Source organism: Purpureocillium takamizusanense, chromosome 10, assembly GCF_022605165.1.
Source record: "Purpureocillium takamizusanense chromosome 10, complete sequence".
NCBI lineage: Eukaryota > Fungi > Ascomycota > Sordariomycetes > Hypocreales > Ophiocordycipitaceae > Purpureocillium > Purpureocillium takamizusanense.
Genome location: NC_063077.1, coordinates 474,740 through 493,931, shown reverse-complemented (window position 1 = coordinate 493,931; position 19,192 = coordinate 474,740). Strand labels below are relative to the sequence as shown.

Genomic DNA, 19,192 nt, shown 5'->3' with positions numbered 1-19,192 from the left:
CTTCTCAAAATCCGCTCCGCTGGTTCAGGCATCTACTTCGAGAACAAGCTGGTTCACCTGCTGCCCGCCACGCACTCGCCCCAGAACTGAATGCCCAAGTCCAACGCACCCAGGTAGCAGCAGGACGACGTGCCGCGGTACGACACAACGACGACCTCTGCGCCCGCGTCGTGCATCTCGCGCAGTGCCGCCCGACCGGCGACAGCTCTGCCAGTGCTGGTGCCGGAGCCGTCGTTTGCTGCTGTCGCTGCCGTTGCCGCCGTGGCGAGTCCAGACACTTCTTCGTTGTCGCCCCAGACGGCGTTCCACGGCCGCGGCATCGTCGCCCGCCGCACAAACTCGTCCCGCGGCAGGGCCTGCGCATGCGCCAGCACCTGGAAATGGGCGGTGCTGGCCCAGCGTATGCGCGTGAGCACTTCGTGGTAGAGGTGGCCCATCCGCAGGTCGTGCTTGTGCTGGTGGTGTTCGCACCGGTGTTTGTTGTGCCCTTGGGTGCCGCAGGCGGATGATGATGACGCTGATAGCGACGGCGACGATGCCGTTGCTGCTGCTGACGACGGCGGCGGCGAGGAGGCGTCGACCCCTCTGGCCGACTCTGCAGATGACGAGGAGCAAGACGAGCATGATGAGGAGCATCCTCCGCCCGTGTCTCGCCGGCCCGGCAGCGGCGGCTCGAAAATCTGCATCTCCGGCTCGTTTCGCGTGCCCAGGCGGCGCAAGAAGCCAACGCGCGTGACGGGCGGCTGCGACGTTAGCATTCTCTTCCACGACGCGCCCACGCGCCGGTACGCGCTGTCGCCTCCTCCTTCGCCGTGCAGACGGTGCAGCGGCAGCTCACGAAAGACAGCCCGCGCGCTCGGCACCGCAATCTCCTCGTCGAGCTCCCACAGCGCCTCCTCGAGCGTCACGTCGCCCGCCGCGGGGACGAGCTGCAGCGGGTCAATGGGGTCCGCGAAGAAAGGCGCGAAGTGCGCTTTGAGCAGCGGGTTGTCGACGCGCTCCTGCTCGCGCTCCCAGCGTTGGTTCGGCTCGAGTTCCGTGGCGGCGTCTGTATCTGTGTCCGCGCTCGATGTATCTCGCTCCCGTTGCTGCCGCCGCCGCCGCCGCCGCCGCTGTTCGGGCAGAAAGAACAGCCGTCGCTGGAGGGCCGGCGAGGTTTCTATCAGGGCGTGCCAGGTGCGGCTCGCGCGCTGTGCAGAGACGAGCAGCGTCTGCATGTCGACGCGCACGAGGATCAGCTCCAGGAGCTCGCTCGTCTCGAAGACGCGCCGCATCGCCGTATGGCCGGACACCGTCTCCTGCACCACCTCCGCCACGGGCCGTCGCCGTCGTGCTTCGTCGCCGTCTTCGCCGCCATTCATTTCGTCCCCTATCGTCGGCATCTCATTCGTGACCCGGGCCTTTCCTCCTCCCCCGTCGCGCACCAGCATGTCGTATCTGTCTCTGTGTAGCAGCGCCTCCGTCGTCACCGTAGATGTCATTGTAGACCGCCGCCTGCCTGCCTGCTCGGCCTGCCGCCCCCCTCCCCAGTGTGTCGCACAAAGTAGTACAACGTGTTGCGTCACAAACGCGCCTCGTTGCAGCCTGATCGGCCCAGCTTCCCAAGTCCGTAGCAACAACGATGCAGAGGGCTGCCCGGCTCTTTGCCGATGCCTTTTATTCACATCATCTGCACCTGGGTACGCGACTGCCCCCGCGCTGATGAGCTGAGGCCTGGCTAAACTCAACGCACTTCGCCTTCCACTGCGGCGCTGGGCAGCCCACGTACGGCCTTTCAGCTCCGCGCCTCGCGCCCTCGAGTCCGGCCCGAGTGCGGCTGAAGGCGTCTATCCAGCGGCGCCGCGCAGTTCGAGACCAAACCCAATCTACCAGCGTACATCGTCTGCCAGCCAGCCTGTCTGTCTGTATCCGCAGATGCGCCGGGTTCTTCACTCGTCATGCTCACGCTGGCCGTTGATAGCCCTCACCGCAGTTGTGGCCGTCAGGCTCCCCGTCAGGCGGTCGCGCAGGGAGACGCGGCGACACGATGACCATGTGGACAGAATGGGCGACATAGGCCAACACGAGATTTAGGCAGACGAGTAAGCAATGCACCTGTCCCGCGTGTCTCATTTCGCATGTTCGAGATGTGGCGTGGAATACCATTCTTCTTGCTCTCTTCAGTGAGGGCGTACTTCGTATGAGAGAGTCTATAGGCTGCTGCTTTATGCCGGCTGGCCTCCTTTATATCAACCAAAATCAATCAATCAAGCCGTCAGTCCATGAGAGGCCAGACATGGTGTATCCGTCTGCGATAACCCGCTCGGCGCCTTGAACGCCATCCATGAGAAACATATAAAAAGACGTGTATGCCATGACCCAAGCCCCGACCAAGTCCGTTTGTCATAATTGTGAGGCCTTGAAACGTACAAATCATCGACAGGGGAGCCCTTTACAGCTGGGCCACGTCGTTGAGCAGGCGGACCTCCTCGCCGGGCTTGAAGGCGGGCAGGCCGACGTAGGGGCAGGTGCTGCAGCGGAAGGCGTCGCCGAGAGAGCAGTTGTTGCAGGAGCCCGTCTTGCCCTTGACGGTGAAGTCAAGCTCGTTGAGGTCGTTTGCGTCGAGCTTGAGGGCGCCGAGCCCGGCGTCGGCGTCGGCGCGGCGCTGCTTGTCCTCGGCCTCGAACTTGGCGGCGAGGCCGCACGTGCAGTCCTTGCAGGGGCGGCGGCGCTTCTGGGGGTTGCAGTTCTCAGCTGTGGGCCGGAAATGTTAGCAAGACGAACGCTGGTGATGCCCTCGTGGCGTGCAGATGGGGGAGAAGGGGTGGGACGAGGGGGTGGGTTGACGAACGCTGGACGGGGCGGCGCTTGAGGTCTTCCTCTGTGAGCAAGCCGTTTTCGTCGATGATTTCATCGTCGTCGTCGAGGTCGTTGAGAGAGCCCAAGTCAAACTTGACGGCGTTTTCGTCGACGGTCAGACCGTTCTTCTGGGGCGGCTGCGCAGCGCCATTCGTCTTCTTCTTGCCCAGCCGCAGGGGCACGACCGTCTCCTCCTCGTCCACCTTGTCAAAGGCAGCGCCGCCATCGCGCTCAACCAGGCCAGCGAGGATGGCTTCCTTTGCGTCACGGGCGCCGGGACGGCCGCTCTGGAAGCGCAGCGCGCCACCGGAGCGCATGGCGGGCACGAGCAGGGCGTAGACATCGCGGCCGAGCTGCTGCAGGGGCACGGACTCTGGGTCGGCGAGGACCAAAACCTGGTCGTAGGCGGCAGAGGGGAGGGCGACGAGGCGGGCGGCCAGGCGGTCGAGCATCTGGATATCGGTGCGGGCGCGGTCGAGGCCGGCGAGGGCGTCGCGCAGGCGTTCCTCGTGGGCGGCAACGGATGGCGGGGCCAGCAACAGGGTGCGGGCGGCGGATTTCGTCATGGCGGCGGCGGGGCGCAGGTCGAGGTCGTCCGAGGTGTCGATGATGACGGGTGCCATGGCTGTTGTCTCTCTGCCTATGCGGGCGTGCGACTGGCGGTGGCGTCTTGAGGGCAGGGTGAAGGACTTGACTCTCGCTGTGTGTTTGGGAATGAAGGAAGCCTTTCGAGATGGAAAAGAAATGATAACGGCAGAGAGGCAAGGCAGGGCAGGGCATGGAGCGGTAGGGGACTGGTGGTGGCGTGTGGGATAGTGCCAAGCGGGCGCTACTACTACTACTTGTAACTTTTTTTCGCCATCCGAGTTCGGCTGCGGGCCTGTGGAAAGCGAGAACAGACCAGACGGCACGCAAAAATGCTGCGGGGTGATTGGGTGACTAATTGCGGCGCCCCGTTCGTCATGGCTGCCCGCCTATCACCTCGCTCCTTGCTCAGGGGAGGTGACGGCGGTCCTTGGGCGCTGTACAGCCCTGGGCCCAGGGGTCGTCGGCGCTGCCATTGGCGTCCCGGGCGGCTGGTCTCCCTCGAGTCCCCCCCGCCCACCCCAGCGCCAGGACCCCGCCCCATCCGCCGGGGCAGGCGCCCTCCAGCGAGTCGCGAGCGGTTGTTTGTCAGCCGTGACACGAGCGAGATAAGCCGGCGCCGAGTCCACGGAGATGCTCGCTCGCGGTGTGTCCAAGCGGTGGACTGACATGTGGAGGCCCGCAGGGCGTCGTGGCGGTTTCTCCGGCGCCTTTTGGGGAAGAGGTCGCCATTGCGTCTGCTTGGAGCTGCAGATGCGCGCCGATCGGAGACGACGGGTCGCTGGGTGTGTGTGCATGCACCCCGCGATGGATGGATGGTTGATCAATTGGATCGTTCCCTCCACACCCATTCTGCAATATCGAAGTTTTCGTCCGTTTGCTTGTGTGTCATATTTTGTCCTTTGTTCAACTGGATCGAGTTCCATGCGGCGTGAATTTATGCTATGCATTGACTGCCTTGATATTGCGGCCCACCCTACCAAGTACGTACAGTATACAGTATACTTGCTCCTTGATATTGAAGTTACCTGAGCTGCCGCCGTCGTAGGTCTGTTAGTACAAAGTACGTACGAGGTAGTACCTTTGGAAGGTACCTAGGTACCTACCTTATGTAGCCGTTACCGACCGAGTACTTCCAGACTTCGTACTTGCTCCATTTGCATCCGTCATGACACAGTCACCACCAGTTCGAGCAACTCGTTTCTCGCCGCGATGTAATAAGTCGGCATCTTGCTTGTACCACCGCGCTGCTGCTGGATTCGGAGAACCCGTCTTGCACCCGAGTGGTCGCTAGCCGTCAAGTTGTCCGCTCCTCCACGACCCCCATCGTCACACTGTCCCACACTTCTTGCCAACGTCCAAGAAACTCGACGGCGGCATCGGCCCTCAGTTGCGGAATCATCTCGATTTGATTGTTCGTCTGCGGACCTGCCAGTCTCTCAGTCACCGTGGGCGGACTCTGCAAGTATGCGTTCAGCGATGCTGTGCGTAAAACCCGGGCTTGCTCATCGTCGCTTGCCCATCCCGAGAGTCAGCGCCTCAATCTCACAATCAGCCTCCTCGACGGGCTTTATTAACTTACAAACGGCCGCCGCCTGTCGTTGTCGACGGGATGGAATAACCAGACATTGCTATAGCATCATCTTCAAAGGCTGACAATGATTCTTGCTTGAACAGTCATCGGAAGCGGCCATGAATCTTGGTATCCTGGTTCGAAAGGCAGATCCAAGCCCGGTCGGGCTGCAGTATTTATCCTCCATCTCACGGTTACAAACCGCAAGGTGACGGTGAGATGGCACCATCAAAAGCACCGAGCGCAACCGCCGTCCGCGCTGTCCTGAAGTCGTTGCAAACCGCTCCCGCCGAGAACGCCCCTGTGGCATAATGCACCAGCGATTTGGCCGCCATGTGCTGTTCCCATTTCACTCTGGCTGTCTGTTGAATCCTGGTGCGAGCCAGCCAATGGTCGTCAAAAGCACGGCGTGCTCTTGCTGCATGTCCTGCTCAGCCGCTCGCCTCACCTTTGGGGCTAAAGGATCTCGGGGGCAAGAACGGCATCTCCCCTCCCCACCAAGGACGAACCACCCGAACCCAGCGTGTGACACAACCTTGTCATCTCGTTCCTGATCTTCAACCGATTGCCGGAACGAACCCTCCCGGGTGCGAAAGAGAGCGGGCGGCGGTGTCTGTGAGCTCGCGACACTGCTCGACGCTGTGTCCTGGCCGTCAGACGTGTTGCTATCAAGGGCATGGGCGTTTACAACAGCCTTCAGCCGCCCAGAGGCGCTGTCATCTCACCGTCGACTCTTGATCGGCCGACAGTCGACAAGTTCGAACGAAACCCCCCTTTAACGCAACCGGGCCTAATCGCCAAAACCACGCCCTTTCCACAGCAGCGAACTGTCGCCTACCATCACCATGGAGTCTCCTGCAGATGGCACGCCACCCAAGCGGCCTCGACTCGCCTCAAGAAATAGCACCGAGAAGAGATCCGGATTGCGCGACGAGGGAGGCGACTCATCCAGCAGCGACCCGCCGCCGCCACCAAAACCCGATGCTGCAACCACTGCACGCCCCGTGATATTCGACTTCTTCAAGAAACCGCCTGGCAGTCGCTTAACGCTGGCAGATTGGGAGACGATAAGGCCAAAGTTTACCGAGCTATATGTCGCCGAGGGGAAGCCGATCGGCGTCATTGTCCGCATGCTTGCCAAGGATTTCGGCTTTCATGCTACGTGAGCCACCTCACTAATCACCTACTGCCTGGCCAGTGTACGATGCTAACTCGATGATAGTCACGGACAGTACGTTTCAGCGACCGACGACGACCGTCATGCGGCTAATACGCTTCAGATATGCCTACCGAGTCAAACGATGGGGCCTCGACAACATCCGCAAAGGAAAGAGCGCCACTACGTCCAAATACCCGCGCACACGGTCAGCAGTCCGGAGTTCCAAAACTAACAAGGACCCTTTGGTGGTGCAGTTCGGTGAAGTGCTGGGTTCGAGGCTGCGGGCCATGCCCGCCTTCGCGAGCATCTCGGGCAAACTACCTGCGCGGGCTCCGATAGAGCCCTCCAAGTCCACCGTGCAGAACTTTATGTACGGGGCTCCAGAGTACAAGGAGAACAGGAGGACGGAGTTGGAGAAAGTAACGGCCTGGAGGATGATCGACAAGGGTCTGGAGATGCAGCCAAAGCTCGGGACCCCTGCCCTACATCTTGACGACGATCACTGGTTGGACTCTTTGGGCCCCGACCCAACGCCCGACGATAGTCCTGCAGAGGCTATAAAGGCCCATGGAGAGTATCTAAGGCACAGCGGAGCATTGTTCACGGACTCGGGCTATGCATCCGGTCCTATGGCCAGGCTCTTCGGAGCAAAAGATTCTGACCAAAATCCAACTTCAGCAAACCCTATCGGCGTTGCGACGAGCGTTGAAGACGACACTCGGACCTGGTATACAGGACCGTCAGCAGACGACAACGTCACCACCCAGCACTACATCCAAGAGCTTGCTAGTAGCATATACAGCAACCTTCGGCTCAAGGAGCACGGTGGGCAGTGGGAGGACGTGGGCTACTGCGCAACGAAATTGCTCAAGGCCTTTGCCATCAAGCTGGGTCACTCGTCAAACGATCCGATGCATCTCAAAGCCATGCGCTTCATCCACAGACATTGTAGGCAAGTCTCGAAAGTGGCAACATCAACCACCTAGGATGGCTAACAGGGCTGTGTTGTTTAGCGAAGTTGCCGATCACATTGAAATGCTATACCGGCATGGAAACGATCCGGCGGAGACCCAAAGAGACAATTCTAGTGACATGTCGCTATCGGAGAAGATGGCCTTGTGGTCCAGAAACGAGGGCTCAGTGACACAGGGCCCCGAATGTGCAGACGCTTCCGTCATGGCAGACGAGGACTTGCCCGACTCTGAAGCAGGAGAGGATCGGCTTTCCGATGGTTCTGAACAAATTGGTGTCGACGGTGCTAACGCTGCGGAGCTGTCTGCATACATGAACCTCATCCTCGACAGTCACGCTTACAAGTGGCTGCTGTCCAGTTTGAGGAACGAGACGCTGTTGACAGCCACCACCGGGGGAGGACAGTCTGGCGACGAGAGCATCAAAGCCAAGATACTAGACAAGCTCCCCCGGTGCGAGATCAGCAGGCACAAAGCCCCCATGGTCTACAATGTCGTATTTGAGCTCACGTGGAATCTAAGCAGCTTCTTACACCTTCTCAGAGACAGAAGTGGTTCCTCTCTGGCCGACGACTGTTGCATAATCGGAAGCTCAGGTTCTTTCCAGGCAATGCACTCTTTACCATATTTCAAGCAGACGTGGGCGAATGGCGCGGAGCGCCTCCATCGATTGTTAAGCCGAACGTTGGCTTCGCAAGTCCAGCACGAAAATATCTTTCTGGGTAGGCAGAAATCCTCCAGAGTCTGCAGCGATTGCCAATATCAAGGAGAACTGACACAGCCATTGCCTACAGAACTCCTCCCAGACAATAGTTCCGTGGCTTCATGGATGGGTGGCTCGCGGTTGTACCTCAATGCGCGGGGCCCTGCCTATTCAGTCGCAGAATACGGCGAGCAGTTCTCTTGCCTCAGCGCCGCATGGCTATGCCGGGCTCTGCAGCAGGAGACGCATCACTGGAACGGGTACTGCAAACCGACCATCGTCGCCACGGACCTCAAAGGCGACACTCACCTTAACAATGACAAGACGCCGCCAACGCAACGTGCTCTATTTAAAATCGGCTTTCAATTTGGTCGTGAAGACCATGACGTGACCCGTACGGGTGTAGGAACCTGGCGAGGCCTTTTCCGAAACCCCGTCATCATCAAGGGCTTTCCAATACCTCGCCGTCCAGAGTCTTGCCCCGGACTCGAAGTTTCATTCAACATGATGAAAGAGCTAGTCGGGGCAGGGAGGCTTCAGAAAGCCCGCGGGAGGGTCTGTATCAAAGGATCTCGCGGCGTGCTGGCCTTGTCCCGACTACTCCAAGACATCATTGTGTGGACCGTGGCTCTTGACTTGAGCGAGGATCCCCTATTTACAGCCAACAATGCTGTTTTGTCAGCGGAGCAACTGGATATCCTTGATCTTGCTTCGTTGGAGACAGCCCCGTGCAGGCACATTATTCTTGATCACCTGGGTAAGCAATCTCATTCTGGACAAAATGAAGGGTTACTGACTCAGTCTTCAAGACTACGAAGTGCCCAAAAATGTGACCGAGCATCCCCTTTTCGGAAGGAACCCAAGCAAATACACCGCGGAGAATTACTGTGACGAAGATTTTGCGACGGCGGTACCAAAACATGGCAAAGTCAACTTGCCTTTGTATTGTGGCACCTATGAGGGCGGACTAAACATGGAGACAGAGAGCACGAGATCCAAACTAACCCAAAGCTCGATTACCAAAAGGTTATTTGTCCTACCCGATGATCGACATGCTTCCGAAGCAACTGTTGGGGGCGACAAGGCCGTATCTCCGGGAGAATCCCCAAATGTCACCACAGTATCTTTGGACTCGCTAGACTCGGATATGCTGTCCGTATCGGACTCGTCTGAGCGGCTCGATCCCTTCGGGCTGGGTCCGGCCGCCTGCGAGATTCTCACTGGGGTACTTCACTCTCTTCTGGAGGAATGGCAGGCCTGGGTGAAGAACTGTCCGCAGACCAGCCGCGGAACGCGCACAACGGTATCGTCACAGCCGACAGAATCGTCCTCGTCGATGACCAGTCCATCACAAAGTCGCAAAAGAGACAGATCCTCGGACGAACAAGACGAGGACTATCCGCAGCGGGGCTCACCCGGCCTGGCCACCAAGAGAGCCAAATCCGATGATACGACACGTAAGTTGTTCGCCTGTCCGTTCTGGAAGAAGGGCCCCTCGGCACACCAAGTCTGCTTTTCTATGAAGCTAGCGAGGATCCGGGACGTGAAACAGCACCTGGCGAGAAAACACACCCCGAATCACTACTGCGAGAGGTGCTTTCAGGTCTTTGAGCAGAAGCCGAGCCACACTGCGCACGTTATGTCGGCGGAGTCGTGCCATCCCCGTCCGCTGGAGACGCTGGACGGCGTCACCAACGAACAGCGTAAGGAGCTCAGTAAGAAGTCGAAGCGATCCCAGACGCCCGCGGAGCAGTGGTATGCCGTTTGGGACATCCTTTTCGGCGATGCGCCTCGGCCAGAGTCGCCGTACATGGACTTTGAGCAATCACAGGACTTTGACAGCTTCAGGCGGTTCTGCTCGCCTCGCGTAGGCGCTGTGCTCGCCGAACAGCTCACTGACCAAGTCCTCACAGCGATGCTGGAGACGCCCGTGTCTGAGCGGCTGCCGACGATCCTGCAGCTGATTGAGAGCGGCTTTCGGGTGGCTTGGGAGAGTTTCGTGGCCAGCTCCGCGGCGAGCACAGAACAAGACGCGACGCACGCGACAGGCGGACGTTCCATAGCCAACGCATCTCCTTGGGTCCCCCGGGCTCCAACTCGGCCTCTGTTGTCGACCTCCTCTTCGGAAGAGCTGCAGCTCCCAACCGCACCTGGGCTCCCCGAACGACCTATGCCAGGGGTTTCGGCATTGGCATCGGCACCCACATCAGGTCCACGGCACGTTGCGCAACAAAGTACCGAGACGCGGCAAGAAACAACGGTTGAGGCTGCAAATGAGGCCGCCGACGATGCACAGTATGTGAGCTATTTCGATTGGGATGGTCTTGGGGCGTACGCCTTTCCCTACGCCTTTGCCGACGACTCGTTGGAGCCCAACATGTCGGTTAGCAGGTTCTTCGACGCGGAGCCTTTTGACTTGGTGCCAAACTTGGACCCTGGAGTGGCCTGACTGGCTACGTGCCCCGTGAAGTCCAGGGCGAGAGGCGCGGGGGGCTGTTGAGAAGACTCTCGACGGAGCTTCCTTGCGGAAGATGGCGTGTGACGCGAGCAACACTGGAGCAAGGAGAGTAAAGTCTGCTCCATCGATGACATTGGTGGGATCGAAGTAAATACTGTGGCTGTATACTTGTATTTATCTGTAGAGATGAAACTGGTATCGTGTTATCGGTGACAGATGGAGATGGGGGTATAGAAGCCGTGGTGTCAGACGGCCGGGCATCAAGATATGGAGCTACATGACATGCAAATGCCGGCGCAAGTACAAGGCGGAATCGAATCAGAATTCCGTCACGCTGTTCTCTACATGTAGCAAGTCAACGTCGGAGTCTGACTCGGCTACATCCTCGAGAGACGTAACATGCACGCCCCCTTCACCCGCCAGAGTCGCCGGCCATGCATCATATCGAATTCGAAGCATCCAAAACCCGCTCGCTATGCTTGCCTCGCACCCCCACCCTCTCTACCTTGCTCATCCCACATTCAAGAACATCAGACGCTCCGTCCGACTTCACCAACTCACGCCCACCACCGCTACCTCCATTACCCCTTTCCCTGCTACCGAAACCGCATGCCCGCGTCCCAGTCCACCCCCATCGTGCCGCCGCCGCCACCGCTCGCCAACGACGAAGAAAACGATGGCGCCGGCGCCCGGCAGTCCTGCAGCACGAGCACCATGCGCGCCCAGGCGTCCTTTGTCGCGCCCCCGTCGTTGCGCCACGTGTGCCTCCCCGCGCGCTGGACGGCCACGTCGCCCCTGCCCAGGACCGTCTCGGCGCCCGAGTCGAGCCGGAGGGTGATTTCGCCGTCGACGACGATGGCGTAGTCGATGTTCATGGCCGCCGTGTCGCTTCCACCACCACCGACACCACCGCTACTCCGGACGCCGACGACGCCGTTGGAGGGGCCCGCAGCACGGCCCCCGTCACCGTTACACGGTAATAATGACGCTGATGATGGTAATGATGATGATGATGACGATGAAGACGAGCTGCCGCGGTGCGTCATGCACTCGTGGCCCGGCGCAATGTCCACGACGCGGCAGACGGTGCCCCCGCCGGGACTAGCCACGCCGGCGGAGAGCACGCCGCAGGTGGTGGACCGCTGACGACTTTCCCGCGCATCGTCCCCGTCGTTCCCGTCGTCGTAGCCGTCGTCATCGTCGTGATGGTGAAAGTGCGGGTGCCCGCCGCCGCCGGGAGCGAGGACGCGGCCGGGTGCGCCGGAGAGGGTAGACGCGGCGTAGACGTCGTCGACGGCGAGGCGGCCGCCGTCGCGGGGCGTGGGGTCGCCGCGGCGGATCTTGGTGAAGACGGCGGTGTTGGCGTGCGGGTCGTGCGCGGTGTAGACGTGTCGCAGGGGGCGGAGGGTGGATGAGGGGGGTGGTGGAGGGGGAGGTGACATGGAAGAAGAAGCGGCGGCGGCGGTGGCCTGATCGCTTGGTGCGCCGGCCATGATGAGATTGTTGTTGTGCGTTGCGGGGACACGGGGAGGGGGGTTCAGGGAGCACGGTTGGCGTAAACTCTCCCTGTCTATTTGCCTTGCGTCCCCGACCTGATGATTCGGAGTGTAGGGGGTTTCGGTTGGTGGTGATGCCAGGTGGTGGTGTTGACGTTGGGAGTTGAGTTGGGCGTTTCCGGAGTTGCGGAGGTTCAGCCTCGCCCCCCGTGTAAGTTTTTCGGTGATGTGGCTGGCTGGCTGGCTGCACGTTGGTCGCTCTTTGTGTTTTCTTTTCTTTTCTTTCCTCTTTTCGATCAAGCCACGAAATATGTCACCACCACGGCCGCGGTCGACGTCTGGGGAGAGGGGGAAAAAAAAGAAAAGTCGAACGCAGAGACAGTCAGGTTTGGTTGTGGTTGACGGCCCCCCCTGGCAGTCGTGTTTCGGGTTTCAGACTTTGTTGGAGCACAAGTTAACCGCATGCGATGCAGGCCAACTGTGTATGTATGTACTAATGTGAATCGGAACAAGCAGACATACATACACATACGCAAGTCAAGCTGGGGCCTGCTTCTTGGAACGTGGTGGGCGGGCTGCCTTTTTGTTTTCTGGGCGGCGAGGTCCCAGGCGGAGCACGTCGCATGTCAACCTAATAAAGCAGTAAGTTACTACGTGCTTGCTTCGTACAAAGTAGTTTTATTAGTAACATGTTTATTACTCAAGTGACATGTCGAAGGGAGACCCCCGTCCATTCATCCCAGAGAGAAGAGCACTGCCAGCGCCATCACGCAGCCAGCTAGCCAGCCGGCCAGCCCAAGTTGGGCGAGCGCCCGCCGCCAAAAGCTGCGCCACGGCAATCCTTTGCCGGGGCGGGCGCGCGCGCCAGGCGTTGCGTTTCGCAGGGCCTGGACCGTTGGAGAGAGTCCGCATCCAATGTACGGTACGACGTGAGTAAGTTAGTTACTACATACGTACGTGGCGTCGCGCAGCACGCGACATGGGGTCAAAGTCACGCCGAGTTATTAGGGGGGCAGATTTGGACTTTTTGCGGATGTTGCTGTTGCTGCTGCCGGCTGCTGCGGACGGCTACCTCCTCCTGCTCCTGCTCCTCCTCGTCGTGCATACTGCTGTTCGCAGTTAGCACGAACCCCATCTAGACCGGCATCGCACGCTGACGATATTCTCATCGTGGCTCTGGACGGCTCCTGCTGCGGATGCGGCGGCGACAGGAGGCAATGCCATGCAACGCATACGTACATGGCGAGAAAATGTCTCCGTACATTTTGCAGTGCTGGTGGCTTGCGTTGGCCATGCTGATGGACGAGGCGCTGCGCAACATCAAGATCCTCCTACAACGTTAGCACGTACAAAGAGGGCATTGCTCGACGCCGATTCGGCTCAAATCGCTGGACGTCTCGGGCGTTGTCCGAGTCTGGAACGGGCCAGGCAGGCAAGCAGGCATTGAGGCCTGGCGGGCCGGTGGGTGGGCGGGCGGCGGTTCAAGATATTGGCGACCCGCAGGGCTGAGAGCGAGGGCTGGGCGGGAGGGGAAGATCATCAGTCCTGGGAACAAACAATACAAGCCCATGGCGGGTCGGGGAGGTTCTATAGTACGCATGTATGTACGTCGGACTCTTTTTGCGAGACGGATGCTGCCGCGATGTAAGTTAGTTACTGGGCGGACGAGATTGACGGGAGGAGCATCAGTTACCCCTTTGAGGACAAAAAAACGGGCATCGAGTGCCATGCAGCGTCAGTGCTCCTACGCATGTCCTACCTATTTACGTAGGTGCGAACTTGGGAAAACGGTTGAATACGAAGCGCCACGCGGGCCGATAACCCATATTGAACTAACCACCGAGTCGTTTCATGACGACAGGGCACCACGAAGTAAATGACACCAGGCCAAGACCCTGCCGCGTCAAAACGTTTCTTCTGCCACGAGACGCTTCTGGAACAAACGGATGGGGCTCTTGGACAGGGGCCGGGGCCAAAGAAGAAAAGGGGGGAGAAAAGGCTTGTCTCAGCCCTACAGAGCTCGTGTCCGGCGGGACGGCCTGCATCGGGGAACCGTCGTCCGCGTCCTGCTGTGGTGTGCTGTGGACCTGTGGTACATGGAGCGTCGGGTGAAGTGGTTGAATTAGTCGGGGAGAAACGAGCACGATGGTTGAATAAATGGTGAATAGATGGTGCTGGACTTGGAGCTTGTTGACGCTTCATATTGCGTTGCGGAACCAAGGGCTGAGCTCGGTGGCACTCACTCCAACAGGGAACATTTCTGCCGCTGCATGCATGGTGTTCTTTGCAGCCGTCCACATAAGAGGGCTCGTAGGTGGCTACTAACGTTACCAAGTTAGCTGATGCTTCAAATGGGGCATCCTTTTTAACGTTGGGGTTCTGCCCGGGCTGGACCCGCGTGCAGTCAGACACGACGAGACATTGATGATGGGGAGGTTCTTGTTCTACGTCGTCGCATCGTCGTAGGGACATCCTCGCCAAGCATGCCGTGCGCAGTGAGGCCTCATGGCACGTCTATTGCTGCGCCGTATTTCACGATCCTGATGGTGGTGGTGCTGGATGATGGAATGGATATGGATGGTTGTCCAGGGTTAGGGTTAGGGTTTGCCGTGTCGTCTACAGGCCTCGCCGCAGGCCGGACGCCCGGCCTGAATGCAGAGTTCCAGCGCCAGACGTGATCCGACATGGTAGCCAAAGAATCAAAATATCTTCAGAGGACCACGAGCATACCAAACGACCCGTCCCGAAAGCAGCTGCACGGGCAGGAACCCCCGCAGCCAGGGCCGGAGCTCGTGCGGTCCCGATGTCCGGCGCCGGGCCGGCGCACAAACTGGCACCTCTAAAGCCCACTAACAATTCCGCGGCGCCTGTGCCCAGCCTGCCCAGCCAACCTCGGCTCAGCTGGCCCTCTTGTCGCTCTCTCCCTCCCCTCCACCACGACGTTGGCCGGCTTCCTCCCGCAACGCCCATCGCCACAACCTCATCCATTGACATGTCCGCCAACAACGATCCGCCACCGCACTGACTCCCCCGCCCGCTTACCCCCCCGCCCCTTCCCATCACCACCATGTTCGACCCGTCCTCGTCGCCCGTCGACGAGTGTCCCTTTTGCGCCATCGCCGCCGCGCACCCCCCCTACGACCCGCGCCGCCCGCCCGCCTCCCTCGCCGCCGACCTCACGACCCCGTCGTCCTTTGTCGTGCTCTCGACGCCCCTCCTCGTCGCCTTCCTCGACATCATGCCCCTCTCCCCCGGCCACCTGCTGCTGTGCCCGCGCCCGCACCGCCCCAAGCTCACCGACGCCACGCCCGCCGAGGCCCGCGCGCTGGGCGCCTACGTGCGCGTCCTGTCGGCGGCCCTGGCCCGCGCCACGGGCGTCGACGACTGGAACGTGGTGCAGAACAACGGCGCCGCCGCCTCCCAGGTCGTGCCCCACGTCCACTACCACCTGATTCCGCGGCCCGAGATACGCGCCAGCGGCCGCCTCAGCGAGAGCTTCACCATGTTTGGCAAGGGTCGGCGCGAGGAGCTCGACGACGACGACGCCGAGAGGCTCGCCGCCGCGATACGCAGCGAGGCGGCCGCGGTGCTACTGGCCGAAGAGCGGCAGCAACAGCGGCCTGACCGTGATAACAGGGACGACCATGGCGACGATGACGACGACGAGGCCAAACACGGCAGAAGTAGGAGGAAGACCAAGTTATGATACCCCGTCCACGCGACACAACAAAGATACACGGCATACATATTACATACATACATCCATGCATATTCAAGCACAAGTTACACTTTGAGCATCACTCGGCCCACGATACGACGTTGACTGATGCAACAAACACAAAACAACTCCTTGCTTCTATATAATCTAGGTATATCCCACCAAGGTTTCCGTCATGCCACCTCCCCCGCACACGCACGATTGTCGTCCGCGACCCGACCGCCCAGAATTCACAAGACGTCTCTCTCAGTTCCTGAGCTTCCTGTCGAAGACGCGGATAGGCAGCCACTCGTCGTCGCAGACCTTGTACACGCCGAGGGTGTCGGCAATGGTGTCAATGGCCTTGATGTCGTCGTCGGAAAGCTCGAGGCCGTCGATCTGGAAGTTGGCCTCGACGCGCGAGGGCGTGACGCTCTTGGGGATGACGCTCCAGCCCTTGGTCAGGCCCCAGACGAGCAGGACCTGCTGGGGCGTCTTGCCCTTGGCCTCGGCGATGTGCAGCAGCGTAGCGTCCTTATAAAAGGGCGAGTCCTGGGAGCCCAGGCACGAGTATCCCGTGCTGTGGATGCCCTTGCTCGTGTTGAGGGCCACCACCTCGGGCGAGGGGTAGCCCGGGTGCAGCTCGATCTGGTTGACGGCGGGGACGACGTTGCAGCCCGGGTCGGCCAGCAGCTTCTCCAGGTTGATGGTCTCGAAGTTGGAGACGCCAATGTTGCGCGCCTTGCCCGTGCCGAGCAGCTTCTGCATCTCGCGCCACGTGTCGCGGAAGTCCCAGTCCGGGTGGTGCTTCTTGAGGTCGGTGGGGTCCGTCGAGCTGGGCCAGTGCATGAGGTAGAGGTCGACGTAGTCGGTGCCGAGGCGGGCGAGGCTCCGGTCCAGCGCCGCCGCCGCGTCCTTGTGCTCGGGGTTGTCGAGCTTGGTCGTCAGCCAGATGTCGCCGCGCGGCACGCCCGACGCCCGGATCCCCGCGCCCACCTCGGCCTCGTTGCCGTACGCCGCCGCCGTGTCGATGTGCCGGTAGCCCGCGCGCAGGGCCGCCTCGACGGCCGTCTGCACCTGCGTGGGCGCGGATCGCCACGTGCCGAGCCCGACGGCGGGCATCTTGGCCCCCGTGTTGAGGGTAAAGGTGCGTCTGCGGGGCAAGAGTTGTGTCAGTCCATGTTGTATTTCGTATTCAGTCTCCGAGATTGGGGGGGCTTTAGAGTCTCATACGTGGTATACTGAGGAGAAGCCATGATGATGATGATGAATGAGCTCGTCTCCGCGCTGCAAATCTATCGGTCGTGCGTTGTACAGGTGCGTTCCCTCTTGTGTCAAAACGTCGTCTTGTTGTCAAATCTTGTCTGCCTGGGCCAACAAGTAAGGGATGAGAAGGGGGAAGAAAGAGACAAGAAGAAGAGAGAGAACCGCGGCACCGGGATGGGGGGGGACCCCGCGGCAGAAACGGCCCTTTTTCAATGCTTTCTAGAAGGGCACACCAACAAACAAGCCTTGCACAACCATGCTTCCGAGCGAGTGACCTGCCTCTCTCCCTGTTAGTCGCTGGTGGTATCCGGCCCCTTGCCCCCGGCCCGTCGTGGACCTCCTGCTTGCTGTACGTAGTACTGTATCATGGGTAGTAGGTTCAGTGCGGAGATGGTCGTTACGTAGTTACCAACGCTCCATCTTCTTCCCCCTCTCATCATCTTCATCATCATCCCCTCCCCCGCCCCCCCGTCACTCCCTCCCACCGTCCCACACGGGATTCTTCCCTCTCTACGGACTAACTTATTACCTTCAACAAACACGACACCCAGACCGACCCGCCCGGCTCCCCCCTCCCCCCCAATGACGTCCGGGAAGCCAGCCCAGCCCAGCACCATTTTATTAGCAGCCCAGTTTAGCCGGCCGCTCGCTCGCGGTCCCTGGACAGAGAGAGAGCCCACATACCCCACCACGCCGCGCCCCGCGCTGCGCCATCGCGAAGTGGAATGAGGGGACAGAAGAGGAGGAGGGGCCGCTTAGCCAGGCAGTTTTGCCGCGGGGCTATTGGCGCGGCTGTTGGAAGGAGGAATGTTTGTGTCGGCCCAGCCCGGCCGAGCGCCTTCTTCGGCAGCACACGCTTGCATGTCAAGTTGTGCCACTCGCGCGCCTGTGCGTTGCGGCGCTGATGATCCGTTTTGGCCGGGGGGGGGGGGCACGCACGCTCGCACGGGCTGGCACGTTGCGCTCCCGTCCGTCAGGGAATTGGGGCACGCTACCTGGTTATTAGCCTGCTGCTGCTGCTGCTGCTACTACTGATGACGATAATGACGAAGATGATGGATATCGTCTGGATGTCCTTGGTCTGGGTTGTAACTTAGTATTTGCCGGGCGCATGGGACCCGGTTGTGAATTTTGCCAATTTCTTTCCCTCCTTCTTTTCCTTCTCCATGGCTAACTGGAGGCTGGGGGGAGTTTTACACGGAGGGGTCAGTCAGTCCATAGGTAGTGATAATAGGCGATCCAATATGAGCCTAAGAACTACGGACGTTGACGTGGAATCGGATATGGGGCTCATGCAAACCCCTGGATGCTTTGGCTGGCTTCTTTGCCGGCTCTGCTCGTCTGCTCGTCATCAAATCACCCGGGGCTGAAACGTTGACCCTGGCTGAAGATGTTGCCACCACGCGCCACACAAAACACATTGTGCGTATGTATGCATACTTGTTAACTTGTGTGTGTGTGTGTGTGCGCGCATGCTTTTGTGTGTGTGGCATCAGCCAGCGCAACGGTGGCGCCTTGTGCCCTTGCAGGCTGCATCGCAGAAGCGCAATATAGCGCGCGCTGCCACATAATATCGACGCCAGGTGCGACGGGGAAGACGGAGCCGTATGTACGTACGTGCGCAGTTCCAGCGAGGCGAGGCTCTACTAATCAACGTTACTGCCTGCATTACAACGTCGTACGTACGAGCACGTGTGCAAACACTCGGTGCTTGACATGAAGTTACATTATACATGGCATGTGCGAAGTCTTTGGCTACTGCGTACTGTGCTTCGTACATGTATGTGCGTAGTCGGTTTGTTGGTGTCGGTGCGAACTGTCACAAACCCCCGCATGTCTTAAACGCAAGTGGCCGCTCCAGCATTTCAGTGTCATCTTGAAACAGGGCCCCGTGTCCGGTGCGGGGGAGACAGCGAGCGATGCCTTCAGCGAATGATGGGTCCGTCGAGGTCATGTTGGTGGTTGGGCGCATGTCAATCCTATATTGAGTCGGGTTACACGCTTAACAGTCTCACGGTATTATTGGGTCACAGACGACTTTATAAAATGTTGGCAATGCAGCAGCAGCGGCCAAATCCTCCTCCCCCCCCCCTTGGTTAATAAAGCAACATTGGCCTCAGCCGCTCGCTCCGTCGCGTTGCCGTGAACCAAGCCCTCCTCCCCACCGCAACCACAAACGTTTGCGCGCCGACATCGTGCTTCGACTGATGAGCGAGCTTCATGCTACACACTCATAAACAGGCCAACGCGCCGTCGATGACATCCAGCTCTCCTCGCTCGGCAGAAGCCGCTTCTGGAAGCGCGCGAGCCTCCAGCCTCAACTACTACTACGTAACGATGCATACGCCATGGCGAATGTCTCGTCGCACGACATGTTGTATACGTACGTAGCAGCTGGAGCGTTCCACGGCCGGCCCTGGGGCCGTGAATGCAGCAGCACGGCCCT

General features: G+C 59.8%; 6 protein-coding genes across 7 annotated transcripts; 2 read left to right on the top strand and 4 right to left on the bottom strand.

Moving 5' to 3' along the window:
• Positions 1 to 53: 53 nt before the first annotated feature.
• On the bottom strand, positions 54 to 2,230 carry JDV02_009670 (uncharacterized protein; the record flags this gene model as incomplete). The annotated part of the gene is made up of 1 exon (XM_047991347.1): positions 54 to 2,230. The coding sequence occupies exon 1, from the start codon at positions 1,479 to 1,481 to the stop codon at positions 54 to 56; it is 1,428 nt and encodes a 475-aa protein (XP_047847359.1). The 5' UTR covers positions 1,482 to 2,230.
• A 6-nt stretch (positions 2,231 to 2,236) lies between these two features.
• Positions 2,237 to 3,629, bottom strand: DRE2 (electron carrier). The gene is made up of 2 exons (XM_047991346.1): positions 2,831 to 3,629; positions 2,237 to 2,733 (listed from the first exon to the last, which is right to left on the bottom strand). Exons 1-2 carry the CDS (start codon positions 3,459 to 3,461, stop codon positions 2,432 to 2,434), a joined length of 933 nt encoding a protein of 310 aa, XP_047847358.1. The 5' UTR covers positions 3,462 to 3,629; the 3' UTR covers positions 2,237 to 2,431.
• Positions 3,630 to 4,445: 816 nt separating this feature from the next.
• JDV02_009668 (uncharacterized protein) lies at positions 4,446 to 10,596 on the top strand. Of its 2 annotated transcripts, XM_047991344.1 has the most exons (6): positions 4,446 to 6,158; positions 6,219 to 6,227; positions 6,277 to 7,107; positions 7,169 to 7,848; positions 7,921 to 8,586; positions 8,639 to 10,596. In XM_047991344.1, the coding sequence occupies exons 1-6, from the start codon at positions 5,842 to 5,844 to the stop codon at positions 10,276 to 10,278; spliced, it is 4,143 nt and encodes a 1,380-aa protein (XP_047847356.1). In that variant the 5' UTR covers positions 4,446 to 5,841; the 3' UTR covers positions 10,279 to 10,596. The 2 variants fall into 2 exon arrangements, with proteins under 2 accessions (XP_047847356.1, XP_047847357.1); XM_047991345.1 differs by lacking the exons at positions 4,446 to 6,158; positions 6,219 to 6,227 and having other exon boundaries at positions 6,277 to 7,103.
• On the bottom strand, positions 10,445 to 12,257 carry JDV02_009667 (uncharacterized protein). The gene has a single exon (XM_047991343.1). The coding sequence runs from the start codon at positions 11,778 to 11,780 to the stop codon at positions 10,884 to 10,886; it is 897 nt and encodes a 298-aa protein (XP_047847355.1). The 5' UTR covers positions 11,781 to 12,257; the 3' UTR covers positions 10,445 to 10,883.
• A 2,561-nt stretch (positions 12,258 to 14,818) lies between these two features.
• On the top strand, positions 14,819 to 16,237 carry JDV02_009666 (uncharacterized protein). Its single transcript, XM_047991342.1, has one exon. It carries the CDS (start codon positions 14,851 to 14,853, stop codon positions 15,487 to 15,489), a length of 639 nt encoding a protein of 212 aa, XP_047847354.1. The 5' UTR covers positions 14,819 to 14,850; the 3' UTR covers positions 15,490 to 16,237.
• JDV02_009665 (Glycerol 2-dehydrogenase (NADP(+))) lies at positions 15,535 to 16,767 on the bottom strand. Its single transcript, XM_047991341.1, has 2 exons — positions 16,714 to 16,767; positions 15,535 to 16,633 (listed from the first exon to the last, which is right to left on the bottom strand). The coding sequence occupies exons 1-2, from the start codon at positions 16,734 to 16,736 to the stop codon at positions 15,748 to 15,750; spliced, it is 909 nt and encodes a 302-aa protein (XP_047847353.1). The 5' UTR covers positions 16,737 to 16,767; the 3' UTR covers positions 15,535 to 15,747.
• Between the last annotated feature and the right edge of the window lie 2,425 nt (positions 16,768 to 19,192).